Source organism: Pongo pygmaeus, chromosome 21 (assembly GCF_028885625.2).
Source record: "Pongo pygmaeus isolate AG05252 chromosome 21, NHGRI_mPonPyg2-v2.0_pri, whole genome shotgun sequence".
NCBI lineage: Eukaryota > Metazoa > Chordata > Mammalia > Primates > Hominidae > Pongo > Pongo pygmaeus.
In genome coordinates, this window is record NC_072394.2 from 20,920,651 (window position 1) to 20,937,532 (window position 16,882).

Sequence of the window (16,882 nt, forward strand, 5' to 3'; positions counted from 1 at the left end):
AATGTTGTGGTATGTGGATGATCACTCTATATTGTTTCAACTTTCCTGTGTTTAAAGTTTTTCATGGTAAAATTTTTGGGGTAAGGCGGGTACAGTGGCTCACACCTGTAATCCCAGCAATTTGGGAGGCCAAGGCCGGCGGATAGCTTGAGGTCAGGAGTTTGAGACTAGCCTGGCCAACGTGGTGAAACCCTGTCTCCCCTGTCTCTACTAATAATACAAAAATTAGCCAGGCATGGTGGTACACGCCTGCAATCCCAGCTACCCTGGAGGCTGAGGCAGAAGAATTGCTGGAACCTGGGAGGTGGAGGTTGCAGTGAGCCAAGATCACACCACTGCACTCCAGCCTGGGTGACAGAGTGATAATGTGTCTCAAAAAAAAAAAACCCCAAAATTTGGGGAGTGTCCAGGCAGTGTTTGACACCATAATCCCAGCATTTTGGGAGGCCAAAGCTGGAGGATTCCTTGAGGCCAGGAGTTTGAGAGCAGCCTTGGCAACATAGTGAGACCCCGTCTCTACTAAAAACACAAAAGATGAGCTGAGCATGCTGGCATGCGGCTCCCCAGGCGAGTCATCTCCACAAGCAGCTGGGCCTTGGGCCAGTGCAGAGCCTCAGGCACTCACAACACAGACAGTGCCTGCCTGCCAGCGTCTGTGAGAAGCTGCTCACAGTTTCTAGATCAAAACACCAAAGGGATCCTGCAGGGGATGCCTGTGGTCCCAACTACTGCGTGCCACATGATTCTGAACATCCTTGGGACCACTGGCATATCTGACTGGGGCAGGGGTCTTCACAGTCGTGTTCAGTTCCTGACTTCGATGGGGCCTGGGGGCCAGTCAGCAACTCACTCTCAAGTCTTTTGGAAGAATGTTCTCCATTTCCTTTTGTAAGTTTAAAATAATTTCAAAATAATAAAAAAAAAGGAAGGGTGGCACAAGCTCCATCCCAGGCGTCGATACGTCACCTGTCTGTTGAGCACCTCCATCTCAGAGCAGGCCTTTTCCTTGTCTTTCTTTAAAACCTCAATTTCCTTCCTGTTGAAGAAGCACAATTAACAGTGATATCACTTGTGACCAACCAGTGCCTTCTTTCCTGGTCAGCACCCAGGGTAAGAGCAGCATGCGGGTTTGTAGCCACAGCACAGACGCCCACACCTGCCCCTGGCATTCTCCAGCCCCTCTCAGTCTCTGCTGTCGCCGCTGAGAATGAAGATGACGATCCCATCCTCCGTGGTTTATCCCAAACCACGAAGACTTTAGGAATGTGAAACTGTCGGATTACTAGAGAGCCTGTAGTAATCTACACTGCCAGCATTGTAAGAACGCACACCCTGCATGACATTCCTCAATCAAATACATGAATATTTCTTTTGTAAAACACGTAACACTTCACACTCAGCAGAGTGAATAGAGACCAAAACAGCCTGGCATCTCCGGAGGCAGGGTCCTCACAGACTCAGGAAAACCAGAGAAAAAATGGTTTCTAAAGGAAAACAAGCTTTGAGATTTCGGAAGTGCTGTCATGGAAGGGCAATCCCTGGGTACCTGCTTGGGACTCGCTACTTTAATCACCATGGCAATTCCATCATTTCAGAATTACTGTCTATGAGAGCTAAGCTCACCTTGAGATGCATACTTGGGGAAAAAAAAAGGCCAAACGATTGTCCTTGGATACGGCTACAGTAGTGACAGCAGAAAGCCACCCTCCCTAAAACACACATTCTCCCTTCCTCAGTCCCAGCCCTTCCCCAGCTTGCACTGAGGGGACACTCCTGCTCTGTCCCCTGACTCTCGCTGATGGACGCCCACTGCTCTGTCCCCGCCGACTCTCACTGACAGGCACCCCCCTGCTCAGTCCCTCGACTCTCACTGATGGGGGCCCGCCTGTCTGGTCCCCCAACTCTCACTGGTGGTCTCCCTGCCCTGCCCCCACTGACTCTCACTGGTGGCCTCCCTGCCCTGTCCCCTGACTCTCACTGGTGGGCACCCCCCTGCCCTATCCCCCGACTCTCACTGGGGGGCACCCCCCTGCCCTGTCCCCCGACTCTCACTGGTGGGTGCCCCCCTGCCCTATCCCCCGACTCTCACTGGTGGGCGCCCCCCTGACTTGCCCCCTGACTCTCACTGGTGGGCACCCCCTTGCCCTGTCCCCTGACTCTCACTGGTGGCCCCCTGCCCTGTCCCCCCTGACTCTCACTGGTGGCCACCCTGCCCTGCCCCCCTGACTCTCACTGGTGGCCCCCTGCCCTGTCCCCCCTGACTCTCACTGGTGGCCCCCTGCCCTGTCCTGACTCTCATTGGTGGGCGGCCCCCTGCCCTGTCCCCAGACTGTCACTGGTGCCCCCACCCCCATCCTCTCTTGCCTCAGTGCTCAGGTTTCTGACCTTCCCCACACCCGTCCCCTCCCCCAGCTCTTGTTCACTGAAATTGATAAACCAGCAATGACCCTCTGAGGAAGGCAGAGCTGAAACTGTTATCAGGAGAGGATCCTAGGAGCACCTATGACCCCTCCAGACACTGTTGTGGCCTCCCCCAACCCCTAAGTGCGACGTGCAGCATCTCTGTGGGGTGAACAGTGCCCGTGCTGGGGCTCTGCTCGCAGTCCCGACCATGCTGTGGGCGCTCTGCCTCACTTCCCACACCAAGGAGCTGGGGCGTTCAGGTGCCACCTACATGAGGAAGGAGCCCAGAGCCTCCTACATCTGCCGAGTCGTTCAGAAGTTAACAAGGCTCATGGTTTAGGGTTTTCTGGAATGCAGGGCTAATCTGAGAACACTTCCCACTGTCTATATGGAGACTGCATAAGGTCACTCTATGGAGGGCAAAACGCACCCCCAGAAGGTCTGGGTAGGGGCGTGGCCCTTACCTCTGTGCATCGTGAGTGCTTTCTGCAGCTTCAAGCTCTTGCCGAACCTTTCCCAGGTCGTTTTTCAACAAAGTGTTTTCTTCAGAAAGTCTATGGAACTCCAGTCTGTGTAAAAATTGAGAAAAGACCGGTGAGCACTTGGGGAGCTACATGTGGTCACAGAGCCCAGCTCTGCAGCAGGGAGTCCTGAGAACTGTGCGCCCCCATCTCCCCATCCCTGGAGGTGGTGCCAGACACCCTTCTTTTCCCTCTTCCTGCACCAGGTGTTAACGTCTTGCATCTCCCATGAGCCAAGCCACAGAAAACGGAACTTTCTTAGCTTCTAAACTGCCACATCATCAAGTCACAAATGCACTCAGAACCTTGGGTTTTGCTTATGCTGAGTTTATAGCTGACCTGCTCCTGCATCTATGGCCTCTCACCAAACACATGTGTGTCCTGGTTGCCAGTGCTGGGCGTGAGTCCTCAGGTACTGCAGGGTACTCATGCCCTGGCAGTGAACCCAGTGTGGAGCTAAGAAACACAGGAATCAGAAGGCCAAGATATATGGGAAACCTTTGCTAGGTGAATCTCAAAGTGGGAAAAGGCAGGGATAGACAGCCACTATGTGAACCAAGTCTGCCTGGGGCCGTCTTTGTTCTCTGAAGACTCGGGGAGTCCCTGCTTGGGTAATGCCATTGATTTGATAGATGAAGATGGCAATTTACCAATGAAGATCACTAATGGGAGCCAGGAGTGGCAGCACGCATCTGTAATCCCAGCTACTGGGGAGGCTGAGGCAGGAAGACTGCTTGAGCCCAGGAGTTTGAGACCCTCCTGGGCAACATAGTGAGACCTTGTCTTTGAAAAAAAAAAAAAAGATCACCAGTGAAGTAGCTTAAGACCCACATACTTGCTACCCAGAGAATGCATTCTTAATACTGACTGATAAAGTTAATGTGTATTCCCCAAATAGGTCTCTATATGGTACTAGCTTCTTATTTTTTCAGTATGAAAATACTGAAAGCCACATGATCTCAGCATGTTCACGTCATGTATTTTTTGTTTTCTTTGAGATGGGGTCTCATTCTGTCACCCAGGCTGGAGTACAGTGGCATGATCATGACTCACTGCAGCCTTGAACTCCTGGGCCCAGGAACTGGGACTACAGAAGGCATGCGCCACCACGCCTGGATAATTTTTGTTGTGGTGGAGATGGGGTCTCGATATGTTGCTCAGGCTGGTCTCGAATTCCTGGTGATCCTCTCACCTAGGCCTCCCAAAGTGCTGGGATCACAGATGTGAGCCACCACGCCCAGCCCACTTTATGTATTATGCTTATAATAGTAAACATAAGTATCTTCTTCATATGCCTTCATTTTATCTCATGAGGAACTAAAGACAAAAATAAATAGAAGTCAATGGAATTAAAGGCAGCAAAGGGTTTCAAGCAGGAGAGTTCTGTGTTTTTAAACTATCACTCTGGCTCTAGAATGGAGAACAAGTTGATGCAAGGCCGAAAGCTGAGGGGTGCCCCACCCCATCCCCCACACGACCACCAAACAACTAGATCCTGCACAAAGCTGATTGTAACCTCTGTGACTGTCCTCATGGAAAGAAAAGGAAACCTGCAAGAGTCTCCAAACAAAACAAAATCCTGGAAGCTGAAACCAACGCGGTAAGCATTATGCAATACAAAGCTGGGGGGACTCTGCAACCAATGCCTATGTCAGCACTGCTATTAGCAGAATGGAGAAGCTGCACTGTGGACACCTGCACCAGACAGGGCCCTGGAAGGAGGTTCAGACGGTCCCAGATTAGCAGCCTCCCACTTCTCTGCAAAAGCAATAGCATCCCATATAAGGCTCTTTATATTCCCAGAGATTAACATCAAGCAAATATGAGCTTACAATCAAAGATCACCATAAGATACATGGAGCAAAGCCACCCATAAATGACAGTAGAAGCCAGAAGCCAGAATTCAATCCCCTAGAAACTGCAAGTATTGCAATTATTAGACACAAACTAAAAATAAGTGTTATGAAATGTTTACATAAATAAAACACAGAAATAAACAATGAACAAGCAACAAGAAACTATTGACAATGATCAGACAGGACCAAACAGAATTTTTAGAAATGAACAAAAAGTCAATGTCAGAATAAAAACTCATGGGATGGGTTAAATAGCAGATTACACAGAGCTGAAAGAAAGAGATACTGACCTGGAACACAGAGGTATGTAAAAAATACCCCAAATGTGATACAGACAGAAGATGGAAAATATAAAAGAGAGGTTGAGAAATAAAGTGAAATGCTCTAACATTCACATATCTAATTGAAGAAAATAGTGGGAAGAGAGGATATATATATATATACACACACATATATATATACACATATATATACACACATATATATATACACACACATATATACACACATATATATACACACATATATATACACACACATATATATATACACACACATATACATACATACACATATTCTTTTTTTTTTTTTTTGAGACGGAGTTTTGCTCTTGTTGCCCAGGCTGGAGTGCAATGGCGTGATCTTGGCTCACTGCAACCTCCGGAGAGGCAATATTTTAATAGTAATGGCTGAGAGGTTTTCATGAGACACCAATGCAATCCATACATTCAACAGGGAAAATGTTTCTTTTTTTTTTTTCCTTTTGCTCTGCCGCCCAGGCTGGAGTGCAGTGGTGCAATCTCAGCTCACTGCAGCCTCAACCTCCCAGGCTCAAGTGATCCTCCCATCTAGCCTCCCAAATAGCTGGGACCACAGGTGTGTACCACCATGTGTGACTAATTTTTCTTAAGTTTTTGTAGAAACAGTCTCCTTATGTTGCCCAGACTGATCTTGAACTCCTGGGCTCCCAGAGTCCTGGGATTATAGGTGTGAGCCACCGTGCCTGGCTGGGACAATGTTTTCTAAGTAGGATGAACAAAAAGAAAACTACGCCTATACCCACAACACAACAATCCCATTTCTGGGTACAGCCCAACATAATGCTCCAAAAGACACATGCAAGAACGTTCAGTGCAGTTCCATTTGTGAGAGCCAAAAACTAGGAACTACCCAAATGCCCATCAACAGGAGAAAAGAATAAACTGTGGTATGTTCATACAACAGAATACCACACAGCAATGCAAATGTATGAACTACAGCAACAACACAGATCAATTGCACAACCAGGTTGAGCCAAGAAAGTCAGACACAAAAGAGTACACACTGCATGATTCCTCTCCGTAAAGTACAAAAACAAGCAAACTGAATCTATGCTGTAAGAAGTGGTTACCCCTGGGGACTCTGGTGAATTCCATCTCTTGTTCTGGGCGCTGGTAACACAGACGTGTTCAATTTGTTGACAATTCTCCTAATTGTACAAATATATACATTTTCTTATGTGTATCACACTTTAATAAAAAGTTAAAAAGAGGCTGGGCATGGTGGCTCACACCTGTAATTTCAAGGAGGATCCACTTTGGGAGGCTGAGGCAGGAGGTCCGCTTGAGGCCAGGAGTTTGAGACCAGCCTGGGCAAAATAGTGAGACTCTATCTCTACAATAAATAAATAAATAAATAAATAAATAAATAAAATAAAATAAAATAAATAAAAAGTGGCCAGGCGTGGTGGCTCAGGCCTTATGTAATCCCAGCACTTTGTGAGGATGAGGCAGGCAAATCACTTGAGGCCAGGAGTTCAAGACCAGCCTGGCCAACATGGTGAAACCCCGTCTGTAGTAAAAATACACACACACACACAAATCAGCTGGGCATGGTGGTGGGCACATGTAATCCCAGCTACTTGGGAGGCTGATGCAGGAGAATTGCTTGAACTCAGGAGGCAAAGGTTGCAGTGAGCTGAGGTTGTACCACTGCACTCCAGTCTGGGCAACAGAGTGAGACTCCGTCTCAAAAAAATAAATAAATAAATAAAATAAAAATAAATTTAAAAAAAGTTAAAAAGAAAGAAATGCACAGCAAATAAAAACCACTAAAGATACAGGTCTCAGAAGTAACCAGAGCACAAAAATCAGATACCTACTGTGGATGGCACAATACTGGCCTCTAACAGACTATGTGACATTACACAGCAGGGGGAATGAAGGCTGCTCGTTCTCTGACTGTAGATTATTCTGGATTCTCCAGAGGAACCCAATGTAATCACAAGTGTGCTTAGAAGTAGAAAGTGGAGGAAGAAGAGTCACTGTTGGAGTGAGGTGATACGAGGAGGACTCGGCCATCCAGGGCTGGCTTCCAGGATGGAAGGACTCCTCAAGTCAAGGCCACTGGAGAAGGCGAGGCAGGGAGTTCCCCTCGGGGCCTCTGGATGGCCCCGCAGCCCTGCCAGCACCTTACTCCTAGCCCAAGGAGACCCTTTCCTCTTCCAACCTCCAAAACTAAAACATCGCACTTTTGTGCCTTGTTAAGCCCCCAAGTCCGTGGAAATGCACACGAAGGAAGAACAGACAGACCAAGGGCCAACCATGCAGCGTCGGCAACTGGGTCTCTGACACGGAGAGCAGACATTCCAAGGGTGGAAAGGCGGCCCTTTAATGGCTAGATGTGTGTTCCTAAGAATACTGTCTTACAAAAATGAAGGAACATTTAAGATACTTTTCAGATAAGCAAAAACAGGAAATTTACTCCAAATAGAGTTTCACCAAAGGAACTTTTTTTTTTTTTTTGAGATGTAATCTCGCCCTGTCACCCAGGCTGGAATGCAGTGGTGTGATCTCGGCTCACTGAAACCTCCGCCTCTCAGGTTCAAGCGATTCTCCTGCCTCAGCCTCCCGAGTAGCTGGGACTACAAGCGCATGCCACCATGCCCGGCTAATTTTTGTATTTTTTTTGGAGACAGAGTTTTGCTCTTGTTGCCCAGGCTGAAGTGCAGTGGCGCGATCTCAACTCATTGCAACCTCCACCTCCTGGGTTCAAGCGATTCTCCTGCCTCAGCCTTCCGAGTAGCTGGGATTACAGGCAACGGGGTTTCACCACGTTGGCCAGGCTGGTCTCGAACTCCTGACCTCAGGTGATCCACCCACCTCGGCCTCCCAAGTGCTGAGATTACAGGCGTGAACCACCGCACCCCAGCTGTTATAAGGTTTTAAATTCCTGATTCCTGGTGGTGCACGCCTGTAATCCCAGCTACTCAGGAGGCTGAGGCAGGAGAATCGCTTGAACCCAGGAGGCAGAGGTTGCAGTGAGCCAAGACAGTGCCACTGCACTCCAGCCTGGGCCACACAGCGAGACTCTGTCTCAAAAAAACAAAAAACAAAAAAACCTCCTAACAAAGCCCAGGAGCTGATGGCTTCACTGGTGAATTCTACCACTTAAAAAAGAAATTCCACCACCTCTTCTCAAACTCTTCCAAGAATTGAAGAGAAGAGAACACTTCCAAACTCATTCTGTGAGGCATTACTTGATACCAAAGCCAGACAAGGACACTACAGACCAGAAAAGAAAACTGCAGACCAATCCCTTATGATGCAAAAATTGATGCTAAAATCCTCAACAAAATACTAGCAAAAGTTATTGTTTAATGGGTATATAGCTTCTGCTGGGAACAATAATGAAAAAGCTTTGGAAGCGAGGGCCGGACGCGGTGGCTCACGCCTGTAATCCCAGCACTTTGTGAGGCCAAGGCAGGCAGATCACCTTTGAGGACAGCCTGGCTAACATGGTGAAACCCTGTCTCTACTAAAAATACAAAAATTAGTCTGGCGTGGTGGCAGGCGCCTGTAATCCCAGCTACTTGGGAGGCTGAGGCACAAGAATATCTTCAACCCGGGAGGCGGGTTCAGGACCCCGAAAGCCAGTCCTGCCCTCCTCCCTCTGCCCAGTGGTAGAGCACCAGATGACCGTGGGATTCCGGGAGGGGGCTGGGCTCACAAGCCCTACTCAGGCCGAAGGGCTACACAGCCCCCATCAGGGGCTGCGAGCTTGTCGGTAGGAAGGGCCATGCAGCACCATTAGCAACAGGGGTCAGTGGGTTAGTTCTGCATTTTTAGTTTTTAGTTTTAAGAATGAGTAGAAGGCAAACCTGTCGTTCTCTCTCAAATCTACATGTTTCTCCAGAGCCCGGACGACGTCTTCCAGATGTAGAAGTTTGGTTTCCATGTCATCCTTCTCTCTCTCCAGCGCTATTTCGGTCTCCCCCTCTTCCGGGGCAGCAAGCTGCTCCTGCCAGGAACCCCGCGGGTCTGCGAGCTGGAGGTGGGATGGCAAGGACCCTCTCCTGGCGACCTCCACGCTGTGCTTGTGACACCCAGGCTCCAGGGCGCCCTCGGCCCGGGCCTGCTGCTCCGAGGCCTGCCCCTGGGTGCCCCTGCTCCAGCTTCGTGCTCGCTCTTCCTGAATGGCCTGTGGCCTCTCAACCTGTCCCCTGCACGAAGCGGCCGGCCTCAAGAGTGGCTCCCACATCCATGGCTGGGTTTGCGAGGCGTCTCCCTCTGTTCCCAGCAGAGCCAGCTCCCGGGCTCCAGGCTGCTCCAGCCCCGCTGCGCTCGTGCCGAAAGGCTCTGGCTCCTCTGGGACAGTATCCCCATCCACCCCACAGGGCTGCACGCGTGACCACCTCTCTGAGGGGCCGTGGGATGCCGGGGCAGGGGCAGGGGCCGGGCTCTGCGTGGCTTCTGTGTCCTGGGCTTGCCTGCGGCGAGGCCTGGCTCCTGCCGCCGCCTCAGACTCTCCGCCATCACCTGGGGCCAGCCAGGCCAGTGGCCGCTCCCCACAGCCCAGACGCAGTGGCAGGAGGCCACGTGCGCCCTCCTGGCCACTTCCTGCCACCAGCCCATCTTTCGGCAGGGCCCGCAGCATCTCTGCTTCCCGGGAGAGCTCGTCCACTCGCTTCCTGCGGGCAAGCTCCAACTCCTCCTCCTCGAGGGCCAACGATGCGCACATCTGGGCGCGCTTCTCGCTCGCACACGGCTGCAGCTTCAGTGCCCTCTCCAGCTCCAGCTGCTCCGACCTCCGGCTGCCGCGTGGCAGGGGTCCCTGCGGCGGCTCCTCCAGCTCCAAGGTCAGGTCTCTGCGAGCGGGCAGGGCTCCCAGCCCCGACGGCTCTCCACTCAGCTCTGCCTCAGCCTCTCTCCTGCGGAAATAGAACCGTCACACACCACAGCCCTGCCGCCCCTGGCCCCTCTCTCGGGTTTGAAGTCTGCCCAGCTGTTGCAATGGCTGCGACCTCCTCTCTCTGTGGTTGGCTTTCTTTATTCCTCCTCGCCTCCCTCAGCCCTGGCTTCAACCTATACCCTGGGCCCCACTTCAGAGTCCAGACGAGGATCCGCCCCACGGAACAAGGTTCTGCACATGGAAGCCCAAGCACGAACCCTTTCCATGTGGAGTGTTCACACGGAAGGTGGCCGCCACCAAGCAGGACCCGGTTGCAGCCCATCAGCCGTGCAGGCCGCGTTCCAAGCCCTCACAGGCTCCCAACTGGACAGGGCAGACATAGGACGTGGCCCGCACTGCAGTGGGTTCTACAGGATCGCGCTGGAGACCCAGAGCCAAAACTGTCCCCGAATTCCCTGAAGCTGCTGGGCCTTGGGACCTCTGGCGGCCCGCAGGAGAGTCCAGTGGAAGTGAAGTGAGAGCCGGCAAGACCACAGCACCAGGAGGGGTATGTGGTCCATGCCTGGCCAGGGCAGGGGGAGCAAGGAAGTGGTTGGAAGGGGCTCCACCTCCAAGCGTTGGCAGATTGGGAGCCCTGCAGAGCGGGGACAGCAGCTCCCCAGGAGCAGGCTGCCAGACAGCTCCGGGTGGGGGCCAGGCGCACAAGGGCCTGGATGCTGAGAGGAGGGGGGCTGCTGGTGCCTGCCCCTCTGTTCCCAGTGGGGTCAGCAGGGACTCTGACCCAATCTCTTACCACACGCTCTTGGCTTTAAGGGGAAATAGCTGAAAGCCTGGGGAGGCACAGGATGGACAGATGACTTTTTTTTTAAGACCAGTCTCACTTTGTGGCCCAGGCTGGAGTGCAATGGCGACATCTCGGCTCACTGCAACCTCCACCTCCCGAATTCAAGTGATTCTCCTGCCTCAGCCTCCCGAGTAGCTGGGATTACAGGCACCTGCTACCATGCTCAGCTAATTTTTTGTGTTTTTAGTAGAGACAGGGTTTCGCCATGTTGGCCAGGCTGGTCTTGAACTCCTGAGCTCAAGTGATTTACCCGCCTTGGCTTCCCAAAGTGCTGAGATTACAGGTGTGAGCCACCACATCCGGCCAGAAAAATGACTTTCTATCTGGCCCGGCCAGTGTGGTGGGAGGGCCCGTCCTCTTCTAAGCCGGGGCCAATGCTCTCCATAGGACAGTGGGTGCCAGCTGAGCAGCAGCCTGTCTGCGATGACCAGGCACTTCCTCTCCTACCTCAGATGCCCCCAACAAGAACAGACGCGGTCACTTCACATGTACCTCACACGAGAACACACAAAACACCAGTGCAGGCTTTCTGTAAGCCTTCTCTCTCGCTTGCACACTTGAGCCTTTTTGGGAACCTCACTAACCCCAGCTGGCCATCTTTCCCATTGTTCAGGGCTTCAGGCCTTTCTCCATCTCCCCACATGCTACCCTGCCTGGCCCTGGAGAAGCGGGTGGCTCTGAGCGATGGAGGCAATGTTGCTGCTGGGCACGGCTGAGGCAGAGGGTACAGAACACTGGGCTGTTTCTACACAGCGAATGGCTTCACGGCCCATGATCCAATGTATACTTTAAATTTAGAGCCAGAATCCTCGTGCCAGGACCTGTTCTTTTGGCACTCACCCATCTGCCCAGAGGAAAACCAGCCAGTCAGGAGGCACAGCAATTCTGAGTTGTTTCCTAAGTCTAATTTCAAATTTTGGTTCTTGGCAAGAAACCCCAGACTTGAAACCTCGAAAGAAGCCGGTCGGACCTGATCTGCTGCAGGTGGCTCTGATGCCGCAGGGCCAGGCCACACAGTGCCTGGGTGCAACAGGGCGCCAGGCCCATCTGCTCAGGCTCGGGGCCGCGGGCTGTGTCCTGCAGCTGCTCCTGCAGGCCCCGGATGACCTCCTGAGACTTCTCGTGGAGCTCCTCCAGGTCTGCCTTCTGACCCTCTAGCACGCTGACCTCGCGCCTGCGAGCCTGCTCCATGTCCTTCCTCTCCTTCTCAAAGTTCCTTTTCAGTGCTGCAATTTCCCTTTCGTAGTAATTTACCTAAAACGAGAAACATGAGCCCTGTGGACCAGGAGGCCCTAAAATGATCTGGCTGCTGACACAACACAGAAACACGAAGCTGCCTGGCACAACGCGCAAAGACCAGCGCCCTGGCCTGCTGAGGTGCCAGAGTGTGCAGAAGGGGACAGTGACATGAATGTTGGTGGTGCTCCCCATGGCCTAGTGAGGTATGAGTCACCTATCCCCCTTGAGGCAGGGTGGCACGCAGGGACAGGAAGCTTGGGGCTCACTGGAGCATTTGGCGAGCACTGCAAGGGACGCAGAGGGTGGAACCTTTACAGGACCTCGGGGTGGCTCTGAACAGCGTGGAGGCCCTCAGTGGAAGGAATACCATCCAACCATGGGTGGGCAGGGCTCGCTGGAGCTTCCAGTTAATCCTTCAGGGATCCCCAGGGCATGGCCACAGGCAGCTCCACCTAGCTGCTACTCAGACGGAGGAACTGGACACACAAGTCATGGACACTGTCCCTCAAAAGCCACCACAGTCTAGGAACAGAACAGGGCTAAGTGCATCCTGACAGTTTTATCCAGGGTGGCCCTGGCCTCAAAGCCACTGAACTACCCAGGGGGCAAATGCCAGGTCTCTCAGGCTTGGAGCACAGCCAGTAACTGATTCCCACCCACAGACCGGCAAGAAGGGCTGGCCACGGCACTGCGCTGCCTCAAGTATCCCCTTGTGACACTCCAGAGCATCACACCATTCCCTCCCCATCAGTCATCCTATGTCCTGTGTCCTTCCAAAGAGGGTTTGGGCAGCATGTCAGTTTTATTTGCATTTCCCTACAAACTTTCCTCCCCAAAGGGGCTCACAATGAGACAAAGGATTCCAGGGCAGACGCACGTGGAAATGTCAGCGTGGCCAAGTAAAGCTGCCCGACACACAGCAGCTGCTCCCCCAGGGCCCCACAGTCCCACGATCCCCTCACCTTGGTCTCCAGCTGGGTCCTGAGGTCTTGGTAATGCTCCTTTACCTGCTCCATCATCAGCTCCGTTTCTATACTCACTGGAGCAGAATTACCCAGGAATGAAATGCCTGCAAACAAGAGAACACTTCCGTTTGTCACACTAGGATGCCACGGGGGCCCCTTCCAAACCTTCCATCTGATATTTTGGCATTGGCATCCATGAGGGGCAGGCAGTGCTGGCTGTGAGGATGCTGCTGCGTCCTTAAAGTCAGCACTCGTCAGTACACAGCATTCTGTTATTTACCAGAACACTCAGAGATGAGACTAGGTGGCTCCCCACATGATTCACAGGAGCCCCTTTAGTCCCTAAAATACGCTGTGCTATGGTACATTTACTGCACCCTAAATCCTGTTCCCTGAAGATGCCAGGGTCACGGAGGAAATGGAAGGACATAATGGCCTGTGGCACAGCAGATGCCTGGTGGTGCAGAGCTTTCGATGATGTGCAGATGACCATAGCTGTGTGGACGGACGTTATCTATTTAGATAACCTTTCCCTGGTGGCCCTGCGTTGTGCAGATGACCACAGCTGTGTGCACAGAGGTTATCTATCTATTTAGCTAACCTTTTCCTGGTGGCCCTACGTTGTGCAGATGACCACAGCTGTGTGCACAGAGGTTATCTATCTATTTAGATAACCTTTCCCTGGTGGCCCTGCGTTGTGCAGATGACCACAGCTGGGTGCACCGAGGTTATCTATCTATTTAGCTAACCTCTTCCTGGTGGCCCTACGTTGTGCAGATGACCACAGCTGTGTGCACAGAGGTTATCTATCTATTTAGCTAACCTTTTCCTGGTGGCCCTACGTTGTGCAGATGACCACAGCTGTGTGCACAGAGGTTATCTATCTATTTAGATAACCTTTCCCTGGTGGCCCTGCGTTGTGCAGATGACCACAGCTGTGTGCACAGAGGTTATCTATCTATTTAGCTAACCTCTTCCTGGTGGCCCTACGTTGTGCAGATGACCACAGCTGTGTGCACAGAGGTTATCTATCTATTTAGCTAACCTCTTCCTGGTGGCCCTACGTTGTGCAGATGACCACAGCTGTGTGCACAGAGGTTATCTATCTATTTAGCTAACCTCTTCCTGGTGGCCCTGCGTTGTGCAGATGACCACAGCTGTGTGCACAGAGGTTATCTATCTATTTAGCTAACCTTTTCCTGGTGGCCCTACGTTGTGCAGATGACCACAGCTGTGTGCACAGAGGTTATCTATCTATTTAGATAACCTTTCCCTGGTGGCCCTACGTTGTGCAGATGACCACAGCTGTGTGCACAGAGGTTATCTATCTATTTAGATAACCTTTCCCTGGTGGCCCTGCGTTGTGCAGATGACCACAGCTGTGTGCACAGAGGTTATCTATCTATTTAGCTAACCTCTTCCTGGTGGCCCTGCGTTGTGCAGATGACCACAGCTGTGTGCACAGAGGTTATCTATCTATTTAGATAACCTTTCCCTGGTGGCCCTGCGTTGTGCAGATGACCACAGCTGTGTGCACAGAGGTTATCTATCTATTTAGATAACCTTTCCCTGGTGGCCCTACGTTGTGCAGATGACCACAGCTGTGTGCACAGAGGTTATCTATCTATTTAGCTAACCTCTTCCTGGTGGCCCTGCGTTGTGCAGATGACCACAGCTGTGTGCACAGAGGTTATCTATCTATTTAGATAACCTTTCCCTGGTGGCCCTGCGTTGTGCAGATGACCACAGCTGTGTGCACAGAGGTTATCTATCTATTTAGATAACCTTTCCCTGGTGGCCCTACGTTGTGCAGATGACCACAGCTGTGTGCACAGAGGTTATCTATCTATTTAGCTAACCTCTTCCTGGTGGCCCTACGTTGTGCAGATGACCACAGCTGTGTGCACAGAGGTTATCTATCTATTTAGATAACCTTTCCCTGGTGGCCCTACGTTGTGCAGATGACCACAGCTGTGTGCACAGAGGTTATCTATTTGGATAACCTTTTCTTGGTGGCCCTACATTATTATTTCATCACACAAACGATGCCAGGTTCTGAGAGGCAAGTCTGGCACACTAACCCCTGCTGGAATTAGTGCTCTGAGGCTGACGGGCAGGGAGGTATGACAGCCAGCGGCGTCCAGGTGGGACGTCAATGGGGCTACGGACCCACAGGCACCACCCTGGGTGCAGGCAATCCTGGATATGTGTGTTTCTGGGACGGGTGGCCGGCGAGGTCTTGCTCCTCCCTGCAGCTTCCTGAGTCTGCCAGCTGTCGGGGTGGCGTCTTAGGAGCCTGACTCCAATCCAGGAGCCAGCAGGGGAGGGGGTGCCTTAGGGGTCCCAGGAGGTCAGTCTCACATGCACAAAAGCCCCCACTAGGCTCCCCTATAAGGTTCCCATATTGGCCTATTTTTTTCATTTTATTGAGTAAACAGTTTCAGGGTAACAGGAGAACTCTGAAGTTCTCCCGGGGTTACAGATGGCAGCAAAATCTTCTCTGAGGGGCTGAGGTTGCCATGACGGGGAAGCGAGGGGAGCAGGTGGGGCTGCTGGGTCCCCATGGGCCCCTGTCACAGCAGTGGACACGGAGCCATGTGCATTGTATGCTGCTATGGAGTGGGCAGAGGCCACCCCATCCTCCAAAAGGAGCACCGCAGACCTCAAGGGCGGCTGCAGCACCTGGACCCCCATTCTCTCTGCAGAGGAGCCAGAGACACTTCGATGTGGGTTCCGGGGACTCTGGGTCCTTGGAGCTTGTCCCAATCCCACTGGCTGCGAGCACAGGGGCAGTCGGCCAGGTGGGGCCACTCCCTTAGTGCCTGGTGCCTCCCTGCCTCGCTCAGACTTGGGGGGTGGTGCCAGCTACCATATCACCCAGAAGCAGCAAGGGCAAGCCCCAACAGCCTCTGTCTGAACAGGCCTGAGTACTGGGAGGCCCTGGCGCATTCTCCGGGATTTAGCTCTTCTCAGTCTCAGCAGTACTGTGTCGCTGAAACAGCTCTCAGATGTGGGAACAGCCTGGGCCAGACCTGGGGCTGCCCACCCTCAGCGTCCCTTCCTCCTCCCTCTCCAGGTGACCTTCCATGTTGCAAGGTCACTCTGTGGCATCGCTGGATCCTCCTTGGAAAGTCCCTGCAGAGCAGACCACCTCCCTTCAGGTCACAGCAACATCATCTTCTTCATCATCTCCACTCTCCTTTCCTGGCTTTGGGCCTCGGTGTCAACAGCAGGCCTTGGGTCAGCCCCCTCCCAGGGACGGGCTCCTACCTGCTGGGCCGAGTCCAGAGAGCTGCCGTCTGCGCCCACCCGGGCTCCAGGAGGGGCTGTGCCGGTTCTCGGGCAGCCGCGCCCACAGGCCTTCCAGCTCAGCTTGCAGCTCATCGTTGCGGTCCTGCAGGTCCTGTGGGGACAGAGCCAGACTCCTCCTCTAGCAGCTGCAGCCATTCAGCCCAGCGAGATGGCCAAGCTGGCCTCCAGGGGGGTCCCCTGCAGGTGAGGTGCACTGTGAGGTGAGGGCCTGTTGCTTCCCAGCTTCCAGCAGTAAACCATCTGGATTTTAAGTCGCTAACATCATGGTGAGATAAGCCAAAACAAAGGTCCTTTCTTGACTTTCTCACTTTTAAAAACTTTTATTTTTACTTTATTTTATTTATTTAGAGACAGAATCTTGCTCTCTTGCCCAGGCTGGAGTGCACTGGTGCAATCTCAGCTCACTTCAGCCTCCTTCTCCCAGGTTCAAGTGATTCTCCTGCCTCTGCCTCTCAAGTAGCTGGGATTACAGGTATGTGTCACTACATCTGGTTAATTAATTTATTTGTTTTTGTATTTTTAGTAGAGATGGGGTTTCACCATGTTGGCCAGGCTGGTCTCGAACTCCTGGCC

The 16,882-nt window shown here is 52.3% G+C and overlaps 1 protein-coding gene across 13 annotated transcripts in view; it reads right to left on the bottom strand.

The window, feature by feature from the left end:
- NINL (ninein like) overlaps positions 1 to 16,882 on the bottom strand; it is a 134,075-nt gene that overhangs the window by 13,843 nt on the left and 103,350 nt on the right. For all 13 annotated transcript variants that reach the window (XR_010125211.1, XM_054467868.2, XM_063659496.1 and 10 more), the window contains 6 exons: positions 16,268 to 16,400; positions 12,995 to 13,101; positions 11,764 to 12,047; positions 8,919 to 9,968; positions 2,868 to 2,972; positions 967 to 1,036 (listed from right to left, as the gene is read on the bottom strand). Coding sequence is in view for 12 of the 13 variants with exons in the window: in XM_054467868.2 (XP_054323843.1) it covers positions 967 to 1,036; positions 2,868 to 2,972; positions 8,919 to 9,968; positions 11,764 to 12,047; positions 12,995 to 13,101; positions 16,268 to 16,400 (1,749 nt within the window). In the remaining variant the exon portion in view is untranslated. The remainder of the gene's footprint in view (positions 1 to 966; positions 1,037 to 2,867; positions 2,973 to 8,918; positions 9,969 to 11,763; positions 12,048 to 12,994; positions 13,102 to 16,267; positions 16,401 to 16,882) is intronic.